This window comes from Triturus cristatus, chromosome 7 (genome assembly GCF_964204655.1).
Source record: "Triturus cristatus chromosome 7, aTriCri1.1, whole genome shotgun sequence".
Taxonomy (NCBI): Eukaryota; Metazoa; Chordata; class Amphibia; order Caudata; family Salamandridae; genus Triturus; species Triturus cristatus.
In genome coordinates, this window is record NC_140590.1 from 1099851392 (window position 1) to 1099879085 (window position 27694).

Below are 27694 nucleotides of genomic sequence, written 5' to 3' on the forward strand. Positions count from 1 at the left end.
CCGCCTCTAATGCTGTATGAAGTGTTGCTCCATCTAACGCACTTCAACTTTTGGTGAAGGGTGAGCTCAAGGATGTCTTTTGGCTCTATATCGGCTGCAATGTACTAGCGGCCGCCATTTTGTTTCCATTTTTAGCGAGCTCCTCGCGTTTGCTGCCACTTTTACCTCAGGGGACGCTGTTTTAATGGAGGGCCTGCCTTAAAATGTTTTTTTTTACCTCCTTTTTGAACTGTTTTTGTCTGACTTATTATATTGGATTATTTTTCAACCTCGTGGTCACAATTTTTGTCATTTGCTCTCCTCACACTTGCGTCTTCTATATTAGGGAAGTGTCTTATTCGTCATAGCACCAGTCTTCCAGGACTTTATACTGTTGCCACCACGCAGAATTTTTGGAACCGTCAGCAACGTCTCATCCTCTCATGTGTATTTCATAAAGTGGCGTTGTGTACTGGCCTGCCTTTAGTAACTTCATATAGTTATACTGTGCTCTCTAGAACTTCTGCTGAAGATTATTTTTTCTCGATTTAGACCATGGCAGCATCTTGGACTAATCGTAAAGAAGCTTTACAACCTCAGGGTGCATCTTTAGAAGATTTCAATCCCTTTAATCTTCTACAGGAAGGTGCAGAGGATATCCCCAGTGACTCTGTGGCTATAAAGGGCTCCTCTCCCTCCACGTCTCGATTGGGCTCCAAGCAGGGGTCCAAGATACCAGCTTCAGCTCCCTTTACACCTGGAAAGCGAGGGAAAACAAATCCGCCCTCTCCTACTGACTCCTCATCGCCCCTTTCGTTAGAACTTATTCTTGAAGAGATTCGTGCCCTCAAACCGTATATGGAAGAAACCAACCTACGTTTGCAGAGCTTGGAGGATAATTGGTCTCACACTGAGCAGAGGGTTGATGGTCTGGAAAGGCGTGTTGAGTCTGTTCAGGAGGTCGCTGTTCAAGTTCCCCTTCTCCATAAAGAAGTTGAACATCTTAAGCAACAAGTTGAACAGTTAGAAAACCGTAATAGGCATAATAATCTATGCATTTATGGTCTGGCAGAAGGTCTTGAAGGAACTAACGCAATTTCCTATTTTCAATCCTTTCTTCCAACCCTTCTTTGTCTTCCAGCATCTCCGCCATTAAATATTCAACGTGCGCACCGTTTGGGCCAGAGTCCCCGTTCTTCTTCTTCCTCAACGAAACCCAGAGGTGTAATTCTGTATTTCCTAGAATACACAGATCTACTTAAAGTCTTGCAGGCAGCAAAACAGCGAGGAAGGATTTCTTGGAATGGTTCCAATCTATTTTTTGCTCAAGACTATGCCAAAATAACTGCTGAGCGTCGGAAGAAATTTTTCCAGATGAGACCGGCCCTTCGTAACATGAACGCTCGTTATGGCTTATTTCACCCCTGCCTTTTCAAGGTGACTTATAACAACAGAACAACCAACTATGAAGATCCTGCTGTGCTTCAAAGATTTTTGGACTCTTGTAAAGGAGTCTCTATGGACATTTCTAAATCATAAACATTTCATGACTATTTTTGTTTCAAACGTTCCATGTCTGTTATTTGTTTCCCCACAATTGTGAATTTCTTCTGTCTCAGTCATATTGTAAGTTTTGGTGTTATCGTAATTTTTCCCATTAACTATTACCTTCTTTTTTCCTTTTTACTAGGTCGTGGTTTCTTTGCTCCCTTACTCTCAGTGTTCTCATTTCGCCTGGATGATGTTCTTTCTGTGTGCCTCTCATCCTGTGTTCTCCCGCCCGGTGTTTGGCCTTTCCTATGTGGCTCCACCTACCCCAGAATTTTCGTTCTTTTGTGGTATGTTTTTCTAGTATTGTACTGTTTTATCGATTGCTAATTTTGTTTTGTCTGTCTTGTTTTTTCTTGTTATCCTCACTTCTTCCTTCTTTCTCTCCTCACTTTTCGGTTTCATCTCAATCTCCAAATTTTCTTTATGCTTCTTTTTTCTATCATCTTCTCTCTCTCCCTCATTATTCTCTCTATTCTATGATTTTATATCTCTCTCACTGTTATTTCTCTACAATCCAGCTTTCTTCTTCATATTTTATTGAATATTTCACACTGTTTTTGCTTTTAAACATGGCGCATTTTTTAAAGAAATGTTGTGATTAATTTTCTATAAGATTTAAATGTTGTTAAATATTATAACTTGGAATGTTAAAGGTTTGGGTTCTCCTATCAAACGTCAGCGAGTTCTGTCACATGTTGCAAACCTAAAAGGAGACATTGCTTTACTACAGGAAATTCATATACCAGTTACTGAAGTAGCTAAGTTAAGATGGAATTGGGTAGGCCATGTTTTTGCATCACCAGGTTCAGGTAAACGCAATGGCGTTGCTATTCTCTGTCATAAACGTTTGGATGTCCAGCTCATACGACAGGATAACGATTCTGAGGGTAGATGGGTTGTTATTTCCTTATTGATTAATAAGATTCCCATTACAATTTTTAATATTTATGCTCCCACTACTCAAGATAAGCTGTTTTGGCCCCAAATCCTTTCCCTTTTAATGCAATGCAATGATGAATATTTGGTTTTCGGTAGTGACTGTAATATGATCATAGACCCCTTTATTGACAGGAATTCCAATTCCAGATTCGTCCCTTCCCTCATGCATTCTCAATTTACTTCCACTATCTCTCAAAGGTCTCTTGTGGACTCATGGAGGCTCTGTCACCCCACATTACAGGAATACACTTATTATTCAACTTCTCATTCTTCGCAATCCCGATTAGATTACCTTTTTATTTCCAAAGCTCTACTTCAGCATATTGCTCACTCAGACATCGGATCTATTCTAATTTCTGCTCATGCCCCAGCTTCCTTAAGCTTAGATCTACTTCCTCCCGTTAAAGGCACTAGATGCTGGAGATTTAATAATTCCCTTTTATTAGACCCTAAGTTCACACCGGACTTTCTTGATTTTGCTACCTTATTTTTAGTAGAAAATGAATCTCCTCAGGTGTCTCCTCAACTTCTCTGGGACTCCTTTAAAGCTGCCTCTAGGGACTTTATTATCTCCTTTGTTGCTCAAAAGCGGCGTGCAGCCTCTCATTCATCCCTGTCACTTAACTTGCAAATTAAAAAACTAGAACATCTTTATTATCTAACAAAAAGCCAATCTACCTTAGAGGAGCTTATTAACGCCAAACTTTCTTTTAATAAAATTTCTACTAATTCTGCGAATTTATGTTTACTTAAATCCAGCGCTAAATTCTATAGTGCACAAAATAAATCTGGCAACCTTCTTGCTAAATATCTCAAAGTCAAAAAAGAACGTACTAGAATTGAGTCTATTTTATCCTCCTCTAATATTACTCTCCACAAAGACGAGGACATTCTTTTAGAATTCTCCAATTTTTACAAATCATTATCTGATGACTCACCTATGGTCCAGTGCCAGGATACCCTTGGGGTGACAGTCGCGCTCAACAAGAATCTAATACATACATACATACATACACATATACTCCTGAATCTCAACCCCCTTTATCTGTCATTGATCGATATTTAGCTTCTATTACCCCGCCTCCCCCTTTGGATGTAGATTTCTCTTCTCTAGAAAGTGATATATCCACTAAAGACATTATCAAAGCTATTCAATCACCTAAAAAAGGGAAAGCTCCCAGACCTGATGGTTTTACTATAGAATTTTATACTCATTTTTCTAACTTACTTGTTCCCAAATTGCATAAACTATTCTTGTTTTTTATATCTTCCCAGAGGTCTGAGGGTTCATTTCAGGAGGCTTTGATTTGTCTCCTCCCTAAAGAGAATAAGGACCATACTTTATGCAAAAATTACAGGCCTTTTTCCTTAATCAATCTGGATTATAAGATTTTTGCGAAGATTCTTGCGCTCCGTCTAAACAATATTTTACCACAATTAATAGGTAGAGAACAATGTGGATTCATTAAGGGTCGTCACCTCTCTGATAACACTCGTCTCTTTTTCAACGTACACAGTAAATCCCACTGCCATGGTTTCTCATTAGCAGCTGTTGCTTTGGATGCTGAAAAAGCTTTTGACAGGGTCAATTGGCAGTTTATTTTTTCAACACTTTCTTGGTTTGGTTTTGGCCCTAAATTCCGTTCCTATATTTCACTTCTTTACTCTTTTCCAAGGTCATTTATTTTAGCTAATGGCCTTGTTTCCTCTTCATTCCCACTTCTCAGAGGTGTTAGGCAAGGATGTCCCCTTTCTCCTCTTTTATTTATTTTGGCTTTAGTACCTTTCTTATCCAAAATCCGAACTAACAAAAATATTACTGTTTTTTTTTATGGCGATAAGCATCTAAAACTCTGGGCATATGCCGATGACATACTTTTATTTATTTCTAATCCTCAGACCTCTCTACCGGCTTTTCTTTCAGAGGGCTCTACTTTTTCTTCAGTTTCAGGATACAAACTCAATGTAGACAAATGTGAAATTCTACCGTTAAATAAATATTGTTTTCATGCTGATTTTGTGTCTTCTTCTTTTCACTGGAGCCCTACTAAGATTAAATATTTAGGCCTATGGTTTACTCATTCTATTAAAGATACTGTATCACTCAATCTTAAGAACCTCCAGTCAACTTTATTTAATTCTACATCCCAATGGCATCCTTTATTTTTATCTTGGTGGGGTAGGCTAGATTCTGTAAAAATGATGTTGGTTCCTATAATTTTATTTTGCGTCATAACATACTTCCTTCTTTCTTAAGAACTCCTCTTCATTACTATCACAGAATGCGACGGACTCATTATCTTTACCTTTGTGGGTAGACATTGAATCTTATCTCATTCACCCTCTTTCTTTTGAGGAATTTTTCTCCATATCCAATACCCCTCAAAAATGTTCTCTCCCTATTCTTAAACATTCTCGCAAAATTCTTCACCCTCTTATGCTGGATGGTCTAGATGACCGAGATCGCTTTCTACAATCCCCAATTTGGTATAATAACCACATTAAGTTTAAAAATAGGACTCTTTTTTGGAAAGATTGGTTCAATCTTGGTCTTAAGTGGACTCATCAACTCTTTCTAGGTGATACTTGTATCCCTTTTCAACAATGCAAATGCGATATTCACTTCCCTCTTCTTATCATTCTAAATATACATTATTAACCCTAGCTGCTCAAAGTTCTTATGATAAGCTTATGGCTTCTTCCACGCAGATTAACCCTTCTTCTGTACAAATTTCGTTTTTGAAATTATCCACTTCAGCTTCTCAAATGTATAATAAATTGAGAACCATTGGTCACAATCGTGATAAGTCCATTGTAGAATTCAGCTGGGAGTCTGACTTAGGCACATCCTTCTCCGTGTCAGTGTGGGATAAAATTTGGATCAAAATAAGGAAGTCTTCTAGGGCAGCAACTATTACTCAAACGTTATTCTTCATATATAATAGACTTTTAATCACTCCGGCCAAATTGCATCAGATTAACCCTCTCATTCCCTCTACCTGCTGGTCCTGTCCAGCTCCTGTTGCAGATCTTAAACATATGTTATTTACATGTCCAGTTATACACCAGTTTTGGTTTACAGTATGGCGTCAAATTAACAACATTTATCACACGCATATCCTTTTTTCTTTTTCTCATATTTTTCTAGGTAGTGTTGCGGAAGTTTGGTCCTCTTCCACTTCCCTTAATACCCTTATCATTGACTTGCTTCTTGCTGTTGCCTTTCAACAAATTACTAAATCATGGAAAAATGCTTCAAATGTCTCTTTTCAAGCCTGGTGGTATGGTGTTTGTTATAATCACAGATTGGATAGAGCTTATGTTCACCCGATTACTCTTGCCATTAAGCGTGACTTGTTATGGTTACCTGTGACTAATTTTCTAAATATGTCTGCTCAATCAATACCGTCCCATATTCCAAGTATAGAAGAAGTTTCCAAACCTCCTTAGAGTATTGTTAATTAACTATTATTACAGTCTGTTCTTATTATCAATATAGGATTGGATTTGTAGCAGTGAGTTGAATATTTTATATAAGTTATATTTGTGTATTATTTTAGTTGTATCAATATAAGATATGCTTATTTCCTGCTTTTACCTCCCTTCCTGCCTATTTTCTTTTCTTTGTTGTCTACAACATATTTTCCATTTTCCTATTATTATATAATGTATTGTATTACTGATGTATCCTAAGCTCCTACCCAATAACATTTTCTTTAAACTCAAAAAAAAAGGTTTCTGTTTGCAGCACTCAGCTGTTCCTGCAGACTGGGGAGGGTGGCATAGGCACAGCATGCAGGGAGTAGATAGTCTTGTGTCAGGCTTGGGCTCTGCCACTGCACGAGTCACATGTTAGGGAAGACATTGTTCATCCCTGGGCTTTGGCAGTACCTGGGAATGTTGCTGCAGGGGATGGAGGATTTGGTGCAGGGGATATATGAGGGAAAGGAGCATGCGTGTTGATTTATCAAAATGCTAGGGATAGCAGAAGTGACATCACATCCCCTTTGCTCTTAATGAAATCACAGGAAGTGACATTATATGACCCTTGACCCTGATTATTTCCAGGAAGACATGTCATGTGATACTAACATCACAACACGTGACCTCGTGGAAGTGCCATTATAATTGGATTATTAGTTTAACAGAATAACGATAAATGTCTATTTTAGATACCACCTATATTTATGATGCTGATGGCTTGATCTATCTTTGAAAGTTCTGGGGCATGATACTAGCCCTAACTTAGAGCGAGCGAGGAAAGTGAATAATGCAGTCCGTTTCTAGCAGGCTTCTCCCTCTTAGAACATTTTGAAAAGCATAGGTAAAACCACGCTTTTCTAAAAACAATTTCCACATAAGTTTGCTAAAATGCCATAGGTGCAGAAAGGGCCCATACAAAATATTCAAATTCTTTCATTGTGGGCAAATCCCAAATATAGTATGGGTGCCCCCTATAAGTAAAAAATGACCTCCATTGTGCCCAGGCCAGCATTTTGTCATAGATGCCCCATATTCAATGACTACCCCCTTATATAAAAAATAACATAAAATATGCCAGTGCTAAAATTAAGTAATGTATGCCGTCCAAATACCATAGATAACCCTTATGTAAAAAAAGTCCTCAGTATGTCAGAACCAGCTTTTGTCACCCTTCCATATGTCAGGTTGTCCACCATTATGCCAAATGTCCCCTCAGTGTGCTAGTACCAGCATTATGCAACTGGTGTACATATGCCAAGCATTTCCTCAAGTATGCTAGTACTTTTCAATGGATGCCCCAGTGCCATGAATCATTTCTAGTACCAGCAAATTTTCCATTCGTGCCCTTTATACCAAGAATTACCCCCACAGTGTGCCAGTGGAAGTATTTTGTCAAGGGTGTCTGCCACGCTACGAATTGCTGCAAGTGTGCTAGGAACAGTATTTTGCCTTGTCTTCCACACTCATTCGCACGTTCATACCCATTCTCTCACTTACACTCATTCATCCTCACGCACCCTCTCTTACACTCCTTTACCCTCATTTTTATTTATGGTCACTCACTTGTATTACATTTTAATCTCACTCTTTCTCTCTCACTCATACAGTCAGGGGCAGGTATATGATCTTTTGTGTCAGGATTGTGACACAAATATAGAACAAATTGTTGGGGAGGATGTATTATCCAACAGAATCCTGGATTTGTGATGGGTAATATCCCAAAGTAACACAATGTTACGCTTCTTTGCATTATTTTGCATCAAGAGGGCATTGAAATAGGTTTGACACAAACCCTTATCTATAAACAGACAGGAACTTGCACCAAACACGTATTCCTCCTTGAGGCAGTTTTAAGAAGGAGAAATATTTTATATGTGCTACACTGTACAGCATACATACAAAGTGTGACAAGCCTTAAAGCATAGTTTTGTACTGGAAGGGTCACCTTTCAGTATAAAACCTATGTTTCAGAGAACACACACCCATGCATTTTGGTGCAAGGGTGTGTGTGTTGGAGAGTAAAAAGGCACCATATCTCAATAGATAGGGCACAATTTTTCTCTCACCCTTTGACGCAAGGCATCGAGAAACTCTGGTGCAGAGTTGCCTTTTGTCAAAGAATAGTAAATCTGGCCATCAGTTTCACCTAATCAATGATTTTCACTCATATTTACTCACACTCACATGCTTACACATCCACACGCACTTACACATACACACGCACTCTCACACAAACTATCTCCCTTAAGAATACTCTCACTCGCAAGCACTCACACAACATACATTTAAAACCATTTTGCACTTCCCACAGCTACCACCAAAGGTCCAGAGTGTGCACCATTTTTTATTAAACTAATAGTAAATAATAGAATATTATTAACTATTAATGGACAGAAAATAAGGAATGTAGGAATTCTTGCCACTGACTTTGTCACGTCTGAGGCCAGGGATCACAAAGACAGTGCCAGGAGTTGCAAGTGGCAAGCCAGGAGTTGCAGTTGCTACCCATGGTGACCCCTAAATGACATCTATTGAGAGGAGGCAGGAGGGAGCATGACTAGTTCCCGTACTATTGCAGTAGATGTGTGGACTTATTTGTTGCTATTGCTAGCAGACAGAGACCTGCCACGTCTCTCTTCTCCAGGTGCCTCCTGTCTTATTTTAAACTCACCCTGAGTTTGCAAATCGAGGATTACTAGGTCCCGTATTGGTGGCACCAGTAATTTCCCAGTCCAAACTACTAGAATACTCATACGGCCCAGAGCAGTATAGCACCCCCCTCCCAAAGGATATTCCTCCAGTGCACCTGTCGTGAAGGCCAATCAGGTACTTATCCCCGCACCCATCCCCAAACACTTGCAGGAATACTTCAGGTTGTCAAAAAAGTAATAAATATTTAATTTCCAAAAATGTAGGTCAACAGTTTAAAAGTAGAAGAATGTTTTTTAAAATAAAATTTTAATTAAAATTTCATACCAATAAACTGAGACATTCATTGATTTTACCGAGGAGGTCACCGACAACAGGTATATCCAGACCACCAATTAATTGAGAAGACACATCTAGAATAACAGAGAGGGAAAACACATAATTAGCGCAATCACAAACAGAAATCCGTTTTACAAATAACAATGAAGAATGTGTTTCCTTCTGTGGTTTCCTCTTTCTCACCTGTAATTACCACATGTCTTATTCGAGGTGCCAAAATGACTGCAATTTTTCATGAGTGAGAATGTGTTTTACATTTGGGGCCCTGTGTTGAAGTGCTGTGTATTCTTCATAAGTGGCGGCTCTGTGGGGTGCTGTACATGGGTCTGGTTGTTCTATGTGTCTGGGGCCTGAAGATGTGTCTGCCCACCTTGCATGTAATGCTTCTAAAGGGTGACCAATGCATGAAAGGTTTTAGGAAGATTTTAGGGCAGAGATTACGAAGGGGGGGGGGGGGTAACAAATGTATTTGGCACCGTCATTCCATGTAAAATGTTTTTAATGTAAAGGAGGCTTGAAATTATAATCTGCGTTTCACTAAATTTGCTGTTTATTATGCAGCCCACACCATTGGATGATTTTGAAATAATCAAAAATGGAGCATTACAATGATTAATATACTTAGATGGGGCAACTCACAATTGCGTAAAAAGACATAATGTACTATGGGAGAATACATTAGGAAAAATATCAACCTTGCCATTTCGTCTTACTCAGGGCTCTTTGGGCGATTGGATTTGTGCTTGAGGAGACGGGCTAGAAAGGCGCCACCTGCTGGGGCTGCTTTGCTGGAGTGATTAATGATGGAGGTGAGGAGAAGGAGGAGGAGCCGTGGCAAAAACGTGTCCCAAAGTTCTCCAATAGGAGAGCGACAGTGCCCAGTTACCATTGAAGGACATGCCTCAAGGAAGGTCAATAAAATGCCTATAGTAGTGATTGCATGCCTTGGCACCCCAAACTAAACGAGGTGTGTAATGCGTCCCACCCTAGATAGCACATGCTACATAGGCTAAACACTATTGTTGCTAGTGGCAAACCCAGGAATCGGAGTTTTCATGATTCTGTTGCCTCGTGCTTGACCCTGATATGTTGGCATTGCTCTTCAATTCTGGCCGCCTAACACACTTTAACCACTCCTAAGGAAGTTGTAACGAAAATGCTTTCTGTTTGTTACTCTGACGACCCGTCAGCAACTATTTTAAGGCTGTCGAAAGAAAAAGAAATTGCAATCTATCTACGTGTTTTTATTATGGCAGCAATCACATTTGTTTGTTGTGTGTTTTTATCAGTCAATTGCAGCTCCTGCTTAATGACGTAACTGGTTGCACGTTCTACAATATAATCCTCCTTTTTATCTTCTAATATTTAACTTTCCATTCAAGGCAAACCTATTGTTACTAATTTGCATATTCACTTGTATACCATTACATTTTCCATCAGGCCCCATATGTGTCCTCTCCAGCACTTTAACCATCTGTAAAGGTACCTCGAAAAAGTCTTCCTATCGGCTCAACCAGTACCTCATGTTTGGCCTCCATGAGAACCTAGGATGTAGCTACCGAGATACCTCCTCCACAGCAAACCCTCTGAGCTTTCCACTGTCTTTCATTTCAAACCTGTTAGCTGGCCTCAGACATCGTTTTGGTGACTTCCAGGAATAGACTGCCAACCTGCCTCATGATTTTTATTTGCTTGGGCTTGTGGGAAGCTATCTTGCTTACATTTTTGCTTATTTCTTAAATGAAGCGTATTGTATGTTTTCTTGGCGACTCTTGATTACAATCGGTTTGCTGGAAAGTCCTGAAGCAATCAATGTATCTCTGGATCATAAAAAGTCTAATCGTTTTAGCGTGTGCTTGGCAAACGCCTAAAAGAGTGATTGAGAAGGAATGATTCCAGAGTGGATTTTGAAACTAGATTTAGAATACTGTCATCAATTTTGTTTACCAAATTGTTAAAAAAAATCACTTGAGAATGTTCAGCAAACGTATAAAGAGAGGGTTAAATAACAATGCACTTTCACAATCCCCACCCTAACTCTCACCCTCCTGCCACACTCCCCTATCAGTTATGATAACGTAAAGTCCAGAGGGTATGGAACATTAAACACGAGAACTCCAACATGTAAAGAAACATATAAGAGAAGAAACTAACGAGCTTCCTATTTACTTTTAAAAATAAAGCCATCAAGCAAACATGGTATGTCTGTATGTGTTTGTTGGGAAAAATAAAGAAAGAAGGGTCGGATTTATTGATCATTATAAATAAGAATATAAGAAGCAGTGGCTTATTATGAAACGAAGGAGAAGTAAAAGTAAATCTTGGATGACTCGATGTAATCATGACACTGTAATTACTGGAATAACCACCCTTGTGAGGGAGTTGAAAGCCGTTGCCACAACACGGGACACCAGTTCCTCACAAAGTATAATTTTAAGGTGAAAAGCGCCCGTGTCAGCACAAGTTGCTTCAACGCTCTTGCAGCACTAATACTCTGTGTGTCACAGAAGTGACAGCTAGGAGCTGGAGGCTATAAGGAAAGTAATGTGTCAAAAAACAACTAAGAAAAAGCGTGTGTCATTGGGTTAAACAGGAGGACCGGCTGGCCTTCCGGAAACGGAGCATTTCTCTCAGCAGGGGCCTCTGCACTAAGAAGTGACAGACAACCTGGTTTCCGCCCCACAGCAGAGGTATAATAGCCGCCCCAACAAAAGGTGCCTCAAATAGTGTCCGTAAAGAGTGTGATGCGAGCCGAAGGCTTCAAATGAGGAGAGTGAAGTAGTATTATGGTCCTTCTTGAAATACTCGGTGAACTTCCAACAATGAGTCAGTTCTGAGCTGAAGTTGGACCTCTGCAGTTGGTATTCAGTTATAGTGGTGTATAGACTGCTCCAAGCAGACATTGTATATATTATTCTAACTGTGGGGCTCTCGATGACCCCCGCTTTCACAGATATTATTGAGTCCTGGAGGTGTGCTTAAGAATTTTATAGAAGTTATTTTTTTTAAATACAGTTCCATTCAAAACCACATTCTCTCACCCCACTCCCTGAGCATAGAATGGACACTCACCAAGGGGGCAGCTGACTGCCACCAACAGAAAAGCGAGAGCGATCTTCATGGCTGAGAGATGGCTGGGTATCGAGATGCGATCTGGAGTACACAAGGTTCAATCTCAAGGTGTCTCTCTCAGCCCAGAGCTCCTCTCTTTATACTGGAAGCGACCAGTCAGTCTCCTCCCAGCAGGTCTGATGTCAGGTCACGTGACAATTGAACCAGTTTGATTCTTGGCCGTGGCATCAATCAATGTTGACTCAACAGGTGCCACCTTCCTTCTCATGTTCCATCTAAAGGGAGGAGCTAAAAACTCTAATTGTCAGGTCTCTGTTTTTTGTTCTAAAGAACAGGACACGTAAGCCTAGGCGGACATTTATATTTACACCAACAAACGATCTCCTTTGCATGTTGTTTAATTTTCTTCTTTTTTGCAATTTTCTTTATATCATCATTGCAGTGGGAAGGATGCATAACCATGGTTTACCGGGCTAAACACTATCACTGATTGCAAAGGTTCTACAAGTTTGCACTTTCGGAAGTGCACACCCCCTGGGACTTGAAATCTTAATGCAGAGCTTCAGAAAAGAAGACAGTACAGTGAGGTTTTTTTGTTGCATATTTATATAGCGCCAACTTGACCCGAAGGTATTGGAGCGCTTTACATGAGCACCGTATTCACATTACACATTCAGGCACGGGGAGATTAAGTGATTTGCCCAGAATCACAGGATGTGGACGCGACCCCGAGGCTCGAACCCTGGTTTCCAGCACCAAGGTCGGCAGTCTAGCCGACGGACCACATCCTCTCTCCAAGTGAGTGCACGCCATGCATGGCCAAACCAAAGTCAAAAAAAATATTCAGGCTTTAGTTCCTAAAATGGTGTAAGTCAGCTTGCTGTCACCCTCATGCAAAAGGATCTTCAATCACCTTCAGGAGCCAAGTAAAAACCACTCTAATTGTTAAGTTTCTCTATCAAATGTTTGCCAGTAAAGAAAACCTACTAGTGTTTTTTTGCATTCCTTGGGAATTATGTGGTTAGCTGGTTTATTCCCTTGCACCCGATGTGCTACACATGTCTAAATAGACCTTGCTGGCAATTTAACATCTTCTCCTTTCCCTATTCAATTGCACTCCATGCCAAAGTTACAAATTCTAGAAAGCAATATCGGGAAAGGCAAAGAGAGCCAAAGAGGGAGGGAAGGAAGAGGATGAGTTATGGAGGGCGTTCGTTCCCCTTCAATGTGCTGTTCTCCTATAGACCCGGGCTTTAGGATCTGCCTTAGAAGATTAAGCTTTTCTTCTAGTTTTGGCTTTAGAGGGAAGGAACCTTTTCACTGGACTTTTAGCTTGATATTACAACTATCGAAACAGAAACTCTAAACAAAATTTTCACATTCCAAAATTAACAGTGTCATGTCTTTTAACTTCTTGGCAGTGCAGAATACTAAGTCTGCGACTATAGGGAAGGTGTAACGCGCAAGGACAATTGAATGACTTTATTCCTGTGCTTTAGCTAACAGCTCTATTAAAAATAATGGAAAAGACAATACATGTTCTTGGAGGTCAACAGTTTCTCGGTGCTTTTAGTGGTACTGGGTGCACACAGGCAATGAAGTAATGCAGAAATATTGATTTCTCATCTCCCATTTCATCTCTCCCTACCAAATAAATGACCACACTCTCTCTTCTAGTCCTGGGTCAAGCCAATCAGACCCCTCTGGATCCCAGCTCTGCAGAGGTTTGTGCATCCAGATCTAGTTTCTCAATCTGCATGCCTCTTTTTAACATTCTTATGTCTCCCCTCATGGTAAGTCACTGTTCACAATATCTTTGAACTAAGTAACTCTGCCCCCTACTGTACCACACACCTCTGCAAGGGCTTCAGTCTTTCCCAGAGTGTCCTCCATCTTTTCATTGGAGAGATTCAAACTTGGAAGAAGGCTGTGCCTACATTGATTTTCTCAACATTACTTATCCTAGCATTGCTTTTAATAGTCTTTTTGCATAGGAGTTTTCCGGGAATATATCCAGATGACCTATTTTTTTCCTCATGACTGCATCTCCTTTTGAGTTTTCCTGCATTTCCTTTTTGTTTGTCATATGTAGCTCAGAATAATCTGTTATCAAATCTTGACCCTCCTAGTTTGCTCATTTCCCAGGAGTCCATGGACTGGTAAAGCAGTCTAAACGTTGAGTTTTCTTCCCAAACATATGTGCCCAAGCTCGTTGGTGTGTTTTTGTGCTGTAGCTTTTGTAGGTGGTGATTTCTTTCATGCTTGCATGTTGTGTGGCCTTCTTGGCTCTAGCAATGGAGTCTGGTCATTCTAGTTCTGATGGCTAGCCTGTTTTTCGTAAGCAGAGGGGCAGAAGTAGCAAACTTGTTGGCACTGTTTTTATTGAAAACTTTAAAGTGTCATATCTTTGGTTCCCCTTTTTGAATTTCTGTCATTTTGGTCATTAAAATATACTTTTTAAACTGTTTTGGTACTACTAAATGCTTTATTTTTGTTTTTTTAACTTACACATTTTCTTACTTTACGCCTGTATGCTCTAGCTAACAAGGGTTGATTGAGGTTTAAATAACGGAAACCTTTACTGAACCTAGCAAGAATAAGGACATTGTCACTTATGTTGGACTAGCATCCACTCCAACTAATAATCCACTTTCTCATAGTGTTCTTTATGCACACTACCTTATATTTGGGACCCAAAAATCTAGAGAAATGTTATATATAATAGCAAATGTCCCATCTTCTCTTGACATAATCTCCAGTCTGTATGTTGTTGACTCTCACTAGAATCATCAGACGGTAATGCACACATGGAGTGTGGTTCTGGAATCTGGATCGCAGGCACTTCAGTTCCCCACTCATATTTGTTTTTCATAGCAATGAATAAATAGCTCTTTGACATTTCTTACTGCAGTAATTAACAGTGATTCAAATTGCCCAGTTTACACGTACTCAATGATTGATTAGGCTTGGTGAACTGTTGTTTAAACTCGTGTAATTTCGCATAATCTTACGTTATGAATATTATGCAAAATGTCATAATAAATAAAGTCACATATTTGGAATGTTGTTTGGGAAACATACTATTGCAGGGGAGCAACACAAATGAATCAATGTGAGCAGCTGTTGGTAACACCGTGAAATACATTCTCGTGTCCAAAATGGACGAGAGGATGCATTTCATTCATAAAAGTACGACAAGATGACGGACGGAAATTGTGCTTAATAACACCTAACTTCATATAGATTTTTATATCAAATAAATCGTGTTACTTTGCCCAGACGCATTGATGATCTGGCTGAGCTGAACTTGTCAGTATTTAAAGAGGTTTCAAGGTGACTCCACGTGTCAGCTATGGCCATTTGACCTGCTGCCCTCATATATCGGATGACGCACAGTGGCCTTCCATGGAGGTTGGCTGATGGGGTGACATGGAGAGAGTTGGCCTTGTTTCCGTGTTTCCTCAACCACGGAGTTACCGAGGAGGAATGACACCGGAGAAGAGACTGGGATCCCGGGAATGCCGGTACCCTTGTGAAATTCAACGATAAGTCCTTTCTAGATGTAACAATAGGACAGAAAACCTGTAGTCTGCCCATTGTGCCTTGAAGCCGCAGGTTATTCGGAGGAGATGGGCGCTTTGGACATGGAGGTATAAATCCTGCATGCCCACCTTTCATAGGAATCACACTGCAAGAGCCCAGGGCCTCTTGCTCTGAACCGAGGCTTTTAATTGATGGACCCCAGGGACCAGATTACTCTCTTTACATTTGTGACTAGTCCTTTACCCCTAAAAGAAACGGGCTGTTAGTGACAGGCCTCCTTTGACACCAGTTGCTGTATCTCTGACTTTGCCCTGCATCCTCACTTTTCATCTGGTCTGAGAAAGGATGCTATAAACTGATTTTACAGGAATCCGGGATCTTTTGATCACGTTGTTTGCAGTATTTTCAAGGAGGGCCAATGTTGATGTATAACTTACCCTCAGGAAGAATTCAAGAGACAACTTTTGCCGTGGATCCACTAGATGGCGCTGGCATAGTGAGGATCGCTGCTGCAGCATTACGGCGGCTGCTGGCCAAGGTTACAGAGAAATGAATACTCGCAAAAGCATAGTTTCCCGTTTCTTTATGAGACACTTGCAAAGAATAATGCGAACAATGACAAACTGAAGAAGCCAACACAAGTGGCAAAGTATCTGCCTTCTCTCATACTGTCAACATGTTTTCCGTAATCTGCTTCAACTGTATTTAATTCTTCATGCAGGGTAGCTTCAGTCAGCTATGGTTTTGTACTGCACCAACAAGCCAGAAGTGTCCCCGTGCGATCAAAAGCTAGTGAAGGGAGCGAACGGGGAATGCGCTTCTGAGGCCACATACAGCACAGCCCTCCATCTCACATTCAGCTCTGGACAGGCGCCCGATTCTTATGGACTGGCCTGTCCGGCGATCTGGCAATGCCTGAAGGGCTTCTCTGACCGGTCAGTGTGAGCGCCCGTTTTCTGACTCTTTCGGGCATATTTTGTGGTGTTGTGAGGCAGTTTTTACTTTGATCTCGCTGAAATTGCCACAAACAGTGCCTACAGCAAGTACACATGCATGCAGTTCACCATACCTTGCAAAACACTTAACCAGCGTGTCTTTACAAGTTCAGAACTGGCCTGATCTTCAAATGTGGGCCACTCTTTCGCTGTATGATTCGCTAAAGGGGCCACTTTTATTTTGGTGCCCGGGGCCTGTTTTCAGTCCCAGTCTGACCCTGCGTTTAGTGACACAAAAAATAAGCCAAGGGACACCCTCAGGCAAGAGAGAGTCCATGCGCTCAGATGTGGCTTACTATAGCGGGGGATTGGCACCCCCGCACCATTGTCTGCCCACGCTCTCTAACCAGCAGTGGCTGGTGGCAGGGGCGGCTGGTGACATTTGAAAGTGGTGCGGCGTAAATACTGTGGCGGGCGAGCGAGCACGAACCACCTACGGTGGGTTTCAGGGGGTCTCCCCCGAGAAAATATTGAAAAAAGTGGGGGGCAAATGTTGCATTCTAAAGCAAATTTGAGAAGGAGGTGGCTTGGCGAACACATTTCTGGGAGTAGCCAGACAAGTCTCTTTGCACTTGCACAGATACATCACTCTCCCTGCATTCACATAGGCACACTACTCACCCTACACTCATAGACCCATTACTCACCCTTCCCTGACATCACTAAGCCTGCATTCACCCATCCACATCACTCACCCTGGACTCTCACAGGCACACTGCTCAACCTGCACTCACATAGACATCACTCACCCTTCTCTGCACTGCACTCAATAGGTTTAATTTATTACAGTCTAGGTATTTGTGATACTATTTAAAAAAAAAAAAAAATTTTAACAGTATACAGAGAATTCCTTCAATTACATTGCTCACGGTGACCATAATGTGCCATATAGACAAAGCATTAAAACAACAGTGGAAATGATAACACCCTTATATCATTCTGATTCGGTCCTGCAAAAATTCAGTCATTCCAATGTTGGTTTTATGGAACATAATTATTTAAAAAAATAAACTTATGTGAAACAGGAAACAGACAAAAAATAATTTACATGTGCAACATCATAAAATCGAATATAGATATCCTGCTTGGATCATAGCTAAGGCAGCAGTCAGCTGCAGCGCTTCATGACTTCCAGCCATGTGCATTGCTTAACTATTTATGCTTTTAAAGTGCCCGCCGCCAGTAGCACCAACAGGATTAAATAAAGCAGAGCAAATCTCAGAAGGCTTTGTTTAAACACAATACCGCAGTCCATCCGCTTCTCCAGGTGCGTGCACTCCTGATTATTGATATAGCGCTGTCATTTATAACAAAGTATGAGGCGCTGAGCAGGAGAGATGTTTAATATCCTGATTAATTAGTAATTGTTACCACAGGTGTGTGTATCCAGCGCTGTGCACCGGCAGCGTGTAAAGGGCTGACCTGTGTGTACCCAGAAGAACGTTATACCCAGCAAGGGCTATTAAGTAGTATAGGCACAGAATTGTAGGTCTAGCGCCGTCTGCACTCCATGGTGTGTAGAGTTGTGTATCGGGCTGCGCTGCCTATTACAAACTGCTTATACCTGGAAGTTATATACAGCAGTGTGCCATTAACTGAACATACTCTTGCATATGTGCTATCAGAATAGATTTTCAAATAGTTACCACCAACATTTACTCACCAGTGGGAATCAGTGGCTGGACGGGGGGAGGGCAATATAAATAAACACACGCTCTCTGTATTTCGGCCAGCTCTGAAACCTTGAGATTAAAACACCAAGTAACCCACCGCAAGCAATGATAATGCTCAGACCGAGCGGTGCCAACTGCCAGAGTCCTCTCAGCCACATCCGAGAGGCTAAGGAGCTAAACATACCAAAAAAGGCCCATTTCCTCCCTACCTACACAGTTTACGTCGTGTGTTCCTCAGTAGTGAACGTGTCAGACTGCAGCAGTCTGCTCTCCACCGATACCTACGGTGCCTGTGATGTATGCTGACCGCTCTCCACGTCCGAGGGCTTCCTGCGTGCAGGCGCCAGCCGGGAGGCGCGCGTGCCGGAGCGCGTGTCGGTGCCCATTGTTCCAGGATGGAGCCATGCATGCTGGGCTTCTATCTTTAGCGCGCTGCGCTCCCAAGAGAGGGGCTGAACTTTGGGAGGACAGGACCACTAACGCCCACTCTCGGTCTTGTTATCTTCAGCAAAGCAAAGGTGTGAATGAGCGGAAAAGTGCCGCTATTTTAATACAGGAAAACTCGCTAACATTCATTTCAAACTGCATACCACAGCCATTTAAATTGAGGCAGAGAAGTAGAGTTGAGTTTTCTCGACCATCAATCACTACGTGCACCCAGTTGCGGCTTGCGGCGGGGGGGGAAGGGGGGTGGTGTATGTGTCGCGCGGGGGGTATGTGTCTTGCGGGGGGTATCGCGCATGGGGGGGTGCAAATACATTTTTAAAAATCCTTATCCTACCTGAGGTCTGACTCCTGAGCACGTCCGCGCCGCCTCGGGTCCGTCCGTTGGCGCCTACAGCGGTACAGCCCCTCTCAGGCTCTCAGCCAATCCTGGCACTGCCAGCAGCGCCAGGATTGGCTTAGGGCATGGTTACGGCTCGCCCGCCTGCCCATTAGGAGACCGAGGTTTGAGCCTTTGCTCAACCCTCAGTCTCCTAATGGGCATGCGCCAACCAGAGCAGACACAAGTGCGCATGACTGGGCACAGAGCGAAAATTTGCTCACCTTCCCCAATCATGCGCACTTGTGCTGCTGCCTGTTGCCCCTGCCTGGTCTGTCTGACAATCATGTCAGTCAACATGACGTCGGTCCGCCCACCCCCGGGTGGGCGGGCGACGACATGATTGTCAGTTCTCCTCTTTGAACTTAAGTAAACTGATTCAGTTTACTTAAGATCAAAGAAGACGCCGATGCTGCGGGCGACGGTGCGGGTGGGGGGGGGCTACGCCCCCACGCCCTAATGGACGCACCGCCACTGGCTGGTGGACAGAGTGCTGTGGAGTGGTGTGGTAGGGCGGTGGAGGAGCAGGGTGGGGGGTAGTAAACTACGAAATACGGGCAAACAGAGGTAAGTAAGCAAATAAATAAATAAAATGAATTTCATTGCGCACGCTGCAATGCCAAATGCGATGCAGCATGCGCAACGAAATTTGTTTGATTTATTTATTTGTTTACTTACCTCTGTTCGGCCCTATTCTGTTGTTTACTACTCCCCACCTTGCTCCTCCCCGCCCTACCCCACCGCTACGCAGCACTCCCTCCACCAGCCGCTACTGTCTCTAACCCAAAGGAAGAGGAAATCACTGTAAATGAAACGGAGTGTGAGAGGGGAAGAAACAGCCAACATGCCCTCCCGTAGCAGCCACGCAAGGAGTGGGCACTTGTAAACAGCTCCAACGCTCAATTTACAACCAGAGAGGTCCAGGCACAGGGGATTCACAGCTTCTATGACATTGGTTGAGATGTGACTGTTAAACCTTCATGTGTCACATAAAGGTTCCCTTAAAGGGCCCGGCCACAGGTAAAAAAGTGCGCAACAAAGAAATCAATGAAAAGTAGACTTTTGGCATGAAGACTGGTATCAAACATTTAGTTCAAAGTTTGAAACAGGAAACAAATAAACAAAACACCCTGGTGAAACATCAGGCATTTAAAGATTTTGAGGACAGGACGCATGATAAATTAGTGGTAAATTTACAAGCAACTGAAGGTGCATGTTATGCTCACGTAAATCACCATCTGCTCTACTGGCTGCAACTAGGATTGTAGGAAGTGTCAGTTAGCTTTTGGGTAATGCGTTCTTTAGTTGCTTTTTAACTTTAGGCAATGTATTCTTTAGTTAGTGCCCCTACTATCTAGGCAAGGATAAGTCACAATGAATTTACATAAATTTGAATTTGGAGAAAGGCTGTTGGGCTTTCCAGAAACGTCTCTTTCAGACGGGACATCATTTGTGTGGTCTTCCCCAAAACCTTTTACCTTCATCCAGCCTGTTTTTTTAATTAGTTTTAGTTGGCTTTAGGTCTCTGCATTTTACCACTGTTCTCTCCCTAAAACTTGGTGAAATTGACCTTATTGACACATTTAATGTACTTGTAAGTCCCTAGTATATGATATGATAGTATGTGATATTACATGTACACAGATCCTGTAAATTAAATGCTACTAGTGGGCCTACAGAAACCATTGTGCCTCCCACTAGAGTAGCACTGTAAATGTCTCAGACCTGCTATTGCAGCCTTTAGTGTGGTTTTAAACTGATAAATCTACCACTTAAGCAAAACCTTTTACCAGTCCTAAACCTTCCCTTTTTTAATACATATGTCACCCCTAAGGTAGGAATTACAAGCCCATCGGGTAGGGTGCATTGCATTTAAAATACATGACACGTGTTCTTAAGTTTTACATGTCCTAGTAGTCAAAAACTCCTAAATTCGTTTTTCACTGTTGTAAGGACTATCTCTCCCAGTGAATAATATTGGATTAACTTATTACATTTAATAAGTGCTATCTTTTTTTTGGGAGCAGATATGAATGTCAAGTTTGGACTCAAATAACTCATAATTTAACCTCCTCCTAAATGGTAATGTCCGATTTTAAGTTGTAGTTCTGAAAATGTCACTTTCAGAAAGTTTATAACCTGACAGAGAGACATACTGTTAAGGAGATAGAGGTGGGATCCATAAGCAGTCAATATATAAAAGAGAGGACCCCATAACATGGATTTGTTAAGAAATTACCAAGGCAGCATTACTGTTACCCGCCTTATTCTTTTAGACCTATGTTACCTGAATTTTTAAAAGGGTTTTCACATATCCCACATATCTATATCTGCGCTACAACCTTATATTGGATGCATACTAAATTGATCAAAACACAAAACAATAGACAAGAGGTGGGTGTTCTTTCTTGTGCGCATATAGACTGTCCACAATGTGTATTCAACTAAATATACATATCAAAATGACAATTGACTCCACAGTCAAACAACAGACATGAATATAAAACATATGCATTTGCATATTTACAAAAATATTACATAAATACTTTCATATAAACATAGAAAAGTGTCCAACATAAATAATATTTTGACAGCGGAGATACAACAGTATCCTCCTGGTGTGTTGTTGTAAGAACAACAGGTGGCCCTATGTGGGTGGGACACAGTAACTTACTCTTAGTCAGTTGTAAGAGATGTATGAGGCCTCTTAATTACTGTCCTTTGCCACTTAATTACCTTGTGAGGGTGTATGTGCACTCATAACAAACCTTTGATGCCAACGCGTTTCATCCTTCTAGGTGTGCCAGACATTTACTTGATGAAGGTCTTCTTCAGGGCTTACAGGCTTTTATGGAGGACACTACATATAAAACAAAAATCAAGAAACGTGTGTCACATTTTGAAAATGAGTGGGAAACCTCTTAATTGTGTACACCTCAGAATTCAGACAGGTAGTCCTAGAAGTTCACATTCCTTTTGGTCTGGGATCATATAGGTCAACACTCAATGGTTATCTCCCCTGTGGAGATAGTTACATTCTGGGTTGTTTGATGGGTTGATAGGGTACTCCGCCTTTAAAGAACAGCTTCTGGAGAGGTGAGAAAGGAGGAAAGAACAGGTGGGCAAATAGTTAATTTGTGACCTTTGTTCTAGTGTGGTAAATAAACTCAGAGGTGGTCAAGTGTATCTTACTTCATGGACAAAGTGGCTTATCTTCTTAAAAAATGCTGTTATATTGAGCCCTGGTGTAGAGGCCCCCTTTTCCAATGTTTCCTGTTTACAGCCTCTACAATGATATAATGCATAACAGTGCATGCTAGTTGGAGCCAGGGGTGATGCCACACATAAACATATGTAAATCTTTCCTGTCCTATCATATTTTATCACCTGAGGCTATTGCTGTGCATGCTCATGGTTCTTTAATTGTAGCGCTCTGAAATCAGCCTTTGCACATGGCGGGGAGACAAAAACAAACATAAGAGAAAATATTCAGCTGATTGCTCTGCCAGTAAAGAAAGGGCACTTGAGTGCACTGTTTTTTCAGGATCATACCTTGGACAGAACATTTTTCTCCTGTCTGTGTTGCCAGAACATTGCTGGTTCTCATGCACACTTGTAATCAAGTCCCTGCTGCATTTGAACCCCTCATGGCTGGACATGATACAGCGGTCACACTGGCTACTTAGGAGAAGTAGCTCTCCATGTCCCTGGTGACTGGAGCCCCATGTTCGCTAAGCTTTGTGTTTTGAAAAAGTATGAGGTTGTAGTTTTTAACTGGTGGGGTGTAGAAAGCTGGACACCTTTGCAGATGTCCCCCCACTCATTGCCCCTATCTGAACTTCTAGATGGATTTGGATTCTGACAGTTTCAAAGTGCTCCAGTGCCAGTTTTCTTGCCATTAAAAACACAGGTGCCGATCACGATCCGGTAAAAAATATCCCCGTGCGACTCGTATCCGGTCTTTTTACCGTACGAATCGTACAAGTGCCGTACGAACTGGCAATCACGATTCGCATGGTAAAAAGTCCATACGAACCGCATAGGGAATCATTCCCCACACGTCCTCGGGTCGGAAAATGTGTCCGACACGTCCTCGTACGATTTACCGTACAAACGTGAAAGGTGAAGTCCGACCGAGGAATCACGATCCATCCCGTGCGTCCGAGGTTACAACCGGATGGAAAAATCACCGTCCGCACCGAACTCCCATAGCAACCATGGAGACGTGCCCGCATACGCGCCGACCCCCCCCCCAGCCCCCGTAGGTATGCACCGACCCCCTCCCCAGCCCCCATAGGTACGCGCCGACCCCCTCCCCAGCCCCCGTAGGTACGCGCCGACCCCTACCAGCCCCCGTAGGTACGCGCCGAACCCCCCTGTATGTACACCCGTGTACGTGTCGAACCCCCCCGTGTACGTTCGAGTCGTACCCCCCCGTGTACGTTCGAGTCCAACCCCCCGTGTACGTTCGAGTCGTACCCCCCGTGTATGTTCGAGTCGAACCCCCCCGTGTACGTTCGAGTCGTACCCCCCCGTGTACATTCGAGTCGTACCCCCCCGTGTACGTTCGAGTCGTACCCCCCCATGTTCGTTCGAGTCGAACCCCCCCGTGTACTCGAACGTACACGGGTGGGGGTACGACTCGAACGTACACGGGGGGGTTCGACTCGAACGTACACGGGTGTACATACAGGGGGGTTCGGCGCGTACGTACGGGGGCTGGGGGGGGGGTCGGCACGTACGTACGGGGGCTGGGGGGGGGTCGGCGCGTACGTACGGGGGCTGGGGGGGGTCGGCGCGTACGTACGGGGGCTGGGGGGGGTCAGCGCGTACGTACGGGGGCTGGGGGGGGGTCGGCGTGTACGTACGGGGGCTGGGGGGGTCGGCGCGTACGTACGGGGGCTGGGGGGGGTCGGCGCGTACATACGGGGGCTGAGGGGGGGTCGGCGCGTACGTACGGGGGCTGGGGGGGGTCGGCGCATACGTACGGGGGCTGGGGGGGGTACGGTGCGTACCGGGCCACCTACTCTGGTCGATTCGCGCCGTACTTCGCTTTTGCGGCACTTTTTGGGTGCCGTGAAAATATTGCCGTCCGGACTGCTGTCGGTTCGAATCGTAATTCCTGGGTCGTGAATCGCTGCCTGAAAGCGTCCCGACGTCACGTCACAGCATTCCCGGATCACATTCGTATGTATATTTTCGTCGGTCGGTGTTTTTTACGATTCGTACGGAAATGGTGTTTCCGTGCGAATCGTAATTCCATGTTTGTAAAGTTTTACGACTGGGTACGAGTCGGACGGGGAAAACGCTCCGACCGACGGTTCGTACCCGGTTTTTACCGGATCGTAATCGGCACCTAAATGTCTAATTGTAACCCAATTGGCAAGAACATTAGCACCCTTGTAAGTCCCTAGCAAATGGTACCTGTGGTAGCCAGTGCATGGGTACTAAAGCGGCTCCCTATGGGCTTCAGCATGTCTTATGCAAACCACAGGGACCCCCTCAAAACCTACATGAAAACTACCATTTCACGATGCATGAAAGGGTGCAACCACTTCTGAAAATACAACAGTGCACACTGCCTGTGTGCAATGCCTTAACACTGCATGAACTATATGTAAGTCACCCCTACAGCAGTACTTAGGAGCCCTAAGGCAGAGTGCATTACAGGTTATGTGAGGACATATCTGCATGAGCAGATATGCCACTGTACTGTACAGTTTCACATTGATTAAAATACATATATATATTTTAAAGAATTCGTAGACTTATAAGTGACTTAATTCATTCTGAACAAAAAGATAAGTGAGGTATGAGTGAAGTGTGAATATTGTTATATCAGGTGTGAATAGTGTGATATAGGATCGCATCCAAAGGGAACATGTTTATTATCAACTACCTTGTCATTCATACTGATGCCAATAGTGGATTTATCAAAACGTGTATGAGGGGGCACCTTGAAGTTGCCCCCTGAAACCTTCCAACCTCTTAGTGCGCTGACTGACTGGTATCTTCCAGCCTGCCAGGACAGTCATACCCCTAAGGTGAGCTGCCTGATGTGCCCCATGAAATAAGGAGTCCGCCACCTTGATGTTGGTGGAAATAGGAGCTCTGGGCCAGGATTATGCCCACTCCCCACTGGAAGTGGTCATATAGGTGGCATATTGACTCCAAGGGCAAGTCCCTGCACTCCCCTTAGTGACCCTAAATACAGTATTTAGGTGGCCCCTTGACACCAGGACCTTAGATTCATCTGACGGAAGATATAAGAGGACAAAGGAGCCAAAAAAGTGAGAACTGCAGACTACTGGTGGACTTTGGTGCCTAATCCTGTCTGCCTACCTGCTTCTGTTCCTATAATTGCAACAATCTGACTCTTCCTGCATTTGTGCTTCCTCCAACAGACTCAGAGGGCCTCCAGCACTTTTCCAAGCTGCAGAAAACAATTGCAATATCCGGTTCACCGTTCTGCTTATCATTAAGTTCACAGACACAGTAGCTTCCCAGGTAGAGGTCATCGTGCTTCTTGGACCCGACAAACAGAGCCCCCCCATTTGGAGCACACTGACTTGTCCCCAAGTCCCCCTCTGCAGCCTGTTTATAGGTGCCCCCTTCTTTCTTACAGTGTAGTATGCAAGGCTACCAACCCATCCAGAACGTCTGCACTCAGGTACTGCAGGGCAGGTAAACTTGAAATACAGGGTGGTACATTTTACCTTGGCCCCCTACACCCTTAACTCCACTTACTCTGTGTGTGTTCAACAATTGCATTAGAACTACCCTCTGATAAGCCTAAACTGTCTGCCCACACTACCACAAAAGAGAGCATTTGGGATTATTAATGTAAACCTTGTAAGCCATTAAGGGTCATCTGGACTTTCTACATACCTCGTTTTGGTATGCTACATAAAAAGCCAGCTTCTATCAGCTGGCATCTCTGACAAATGCCCGTGTTTCGCTCAAAGGATTTATACTTATCCCCTTAGCTGCTGGACCTTCCCACCCACTGTTGAGCCCTTTTTTGGCTATTTGGGGTAGTTCTGACTTCCATAACTTTTCCACATAAGCTTTCCTCGCCAAATTTGTGTTCTTTTTTCCAACACCCTGTGTATTCTAAAGGTACTCAGGGTTTGTCTGAGAGAAAAGGCAAAGTAATAACAAATATTGAGTTTATTGAAAAAAATAGGAAAAAGTGTTCCAGATAAGGCATTTTTAAGAGGTAGTCTATTTTCTAATTTTTTGCTGCTCTCAACCCACTTCCACTTTGCTGTAGAAACCAGTGTGAAATCCATGAGTGATCTAGACAAACTATAGATTTTTAGTAGACAAAATACCCAATACATCAAGGTGTCATATGTGTAGATCCCTTAAGGTTTTCTAGGGCAATTAATAGTTGAAATTAAGAAATATTGAAAATGAGAAGGAAATAAAGGTATTTTTGATAACATTTTCATCTGTAACATTTGTAACAATTAGTAATTTGAAAAATCTATATTCCATTTTTTCCCCATGTCCCTTCAATTTTGGGGGGATATATAGTGTTTGTAGAATCTCCAGGAACCTAAGGTGCACAGAGCCACAACTGAGCTGCACTTTACAATGGTTTTTCAATGAGTACTGGGTATAGAGCAATTCATATAACAACATAGGCAGAGTGAACATCAGGTAAATAGGAAAGCTATGTATTTCTGAAATAGGCACAAGACCTGGAGTTTAGGAAGCGTGTTTATTTGTGCTTCTCTGAACTTGTTGGTACCAGTACTAGCATATGATGTAGTGTGTATTTTTCTACATTTCTTCTTTTTTATACACAGTCTTACATTTGAAAATCACAAATGCAGCAAATTCCAAATGGTAGTAACAACTGTTCTACAGCTCCCACATGTCTTCCAATAAAAATGGTACCTCACTTGTGTAGGCAGACCTAGTGGTGGAACAAAAATTGCCAAAAATGCAACATGGATGCATCTCATTTTTCTACTGAAAACAGATGCTTTTGTTATGTAGGTAGCTCTAGACTTTGCACCCTAGCTCAGCCATCACCTAGGAAAACCTGGCCAACCTGTACATTTTTTTAAACTAGAAACCTAGGGGTATCCAGGGAAGACTGACTTGCAAGGCTCTTACCCCTTTATTTTTTAACCAAGAATCCATTGCAAACTCCAAAAACAGATTATCCTCAACGTTCTCTGCTGGAAAGGTCTGAAATCTGTAGGGAGCCACAAACTTCCTTCCACCCAGAACTTCCAAATGTCTTGAAATAAAAATGGTACCTCACTTGTGTGGGTAGACCTAGTGCCAGCGTGAGGAAACAGCCCAAAAAGCAACATGGACGCATCATATTTTTCCTCCCAAAACCCACCATTTTTTTTCAATGTGGACAGCTCTAGATTTTGAACCCTAGCTCAGCCGGCACCTAGGGAAATCTATACAACCTGCACACTTTAGAAAAGTAGACAACGAGGAGTATCCAGTGTGGGCTGACTTGCATGGCTCTCACCATGTTTTTTTTACCTAGAATCCCTTGCAAACCTCAACCTTTGACGAAGAAGACACATTATTCTTACATTTCCGTGGTGGAAAGTTCTGAAAACTGCGGGAGGACACAAACTGCCTTCCACCTTGCGTACCTTCAGGTCTCCCAATAC

The 27694-nt window shown here is 42.7% G+C and overlaps 1 protein-coding gene across 1 annotated transcript in view; it reads right to left on the bottom strand.

Moving 5' to 3' along the window:
• Window positions 1–12208, bottom strand: part of LOC146811155 (uncharacterized) — a 183757-nt gene extending 171549 nt beyond the window's left edge. The window contains exons 1-2 of the mRNA XM_085618218.1: window positions 12013–12208; window positions 8929–9014 (exon numbers count right to left, since the gene is read on the bottom strand). Coding sequence (XP_085474344.1) covers window positions 8929–9014; window positions 12013–12061 — 135 coding nt within the window. The 5' untranslated portion in view covers window positions 12062–12208. The remainder of the gene's footprint in view (window positions 1–8928; window positions 9015–12012) is intronic.
• Between the last annotated feature and the right edge of the window lie 15486 nt (window positions 12209–27694).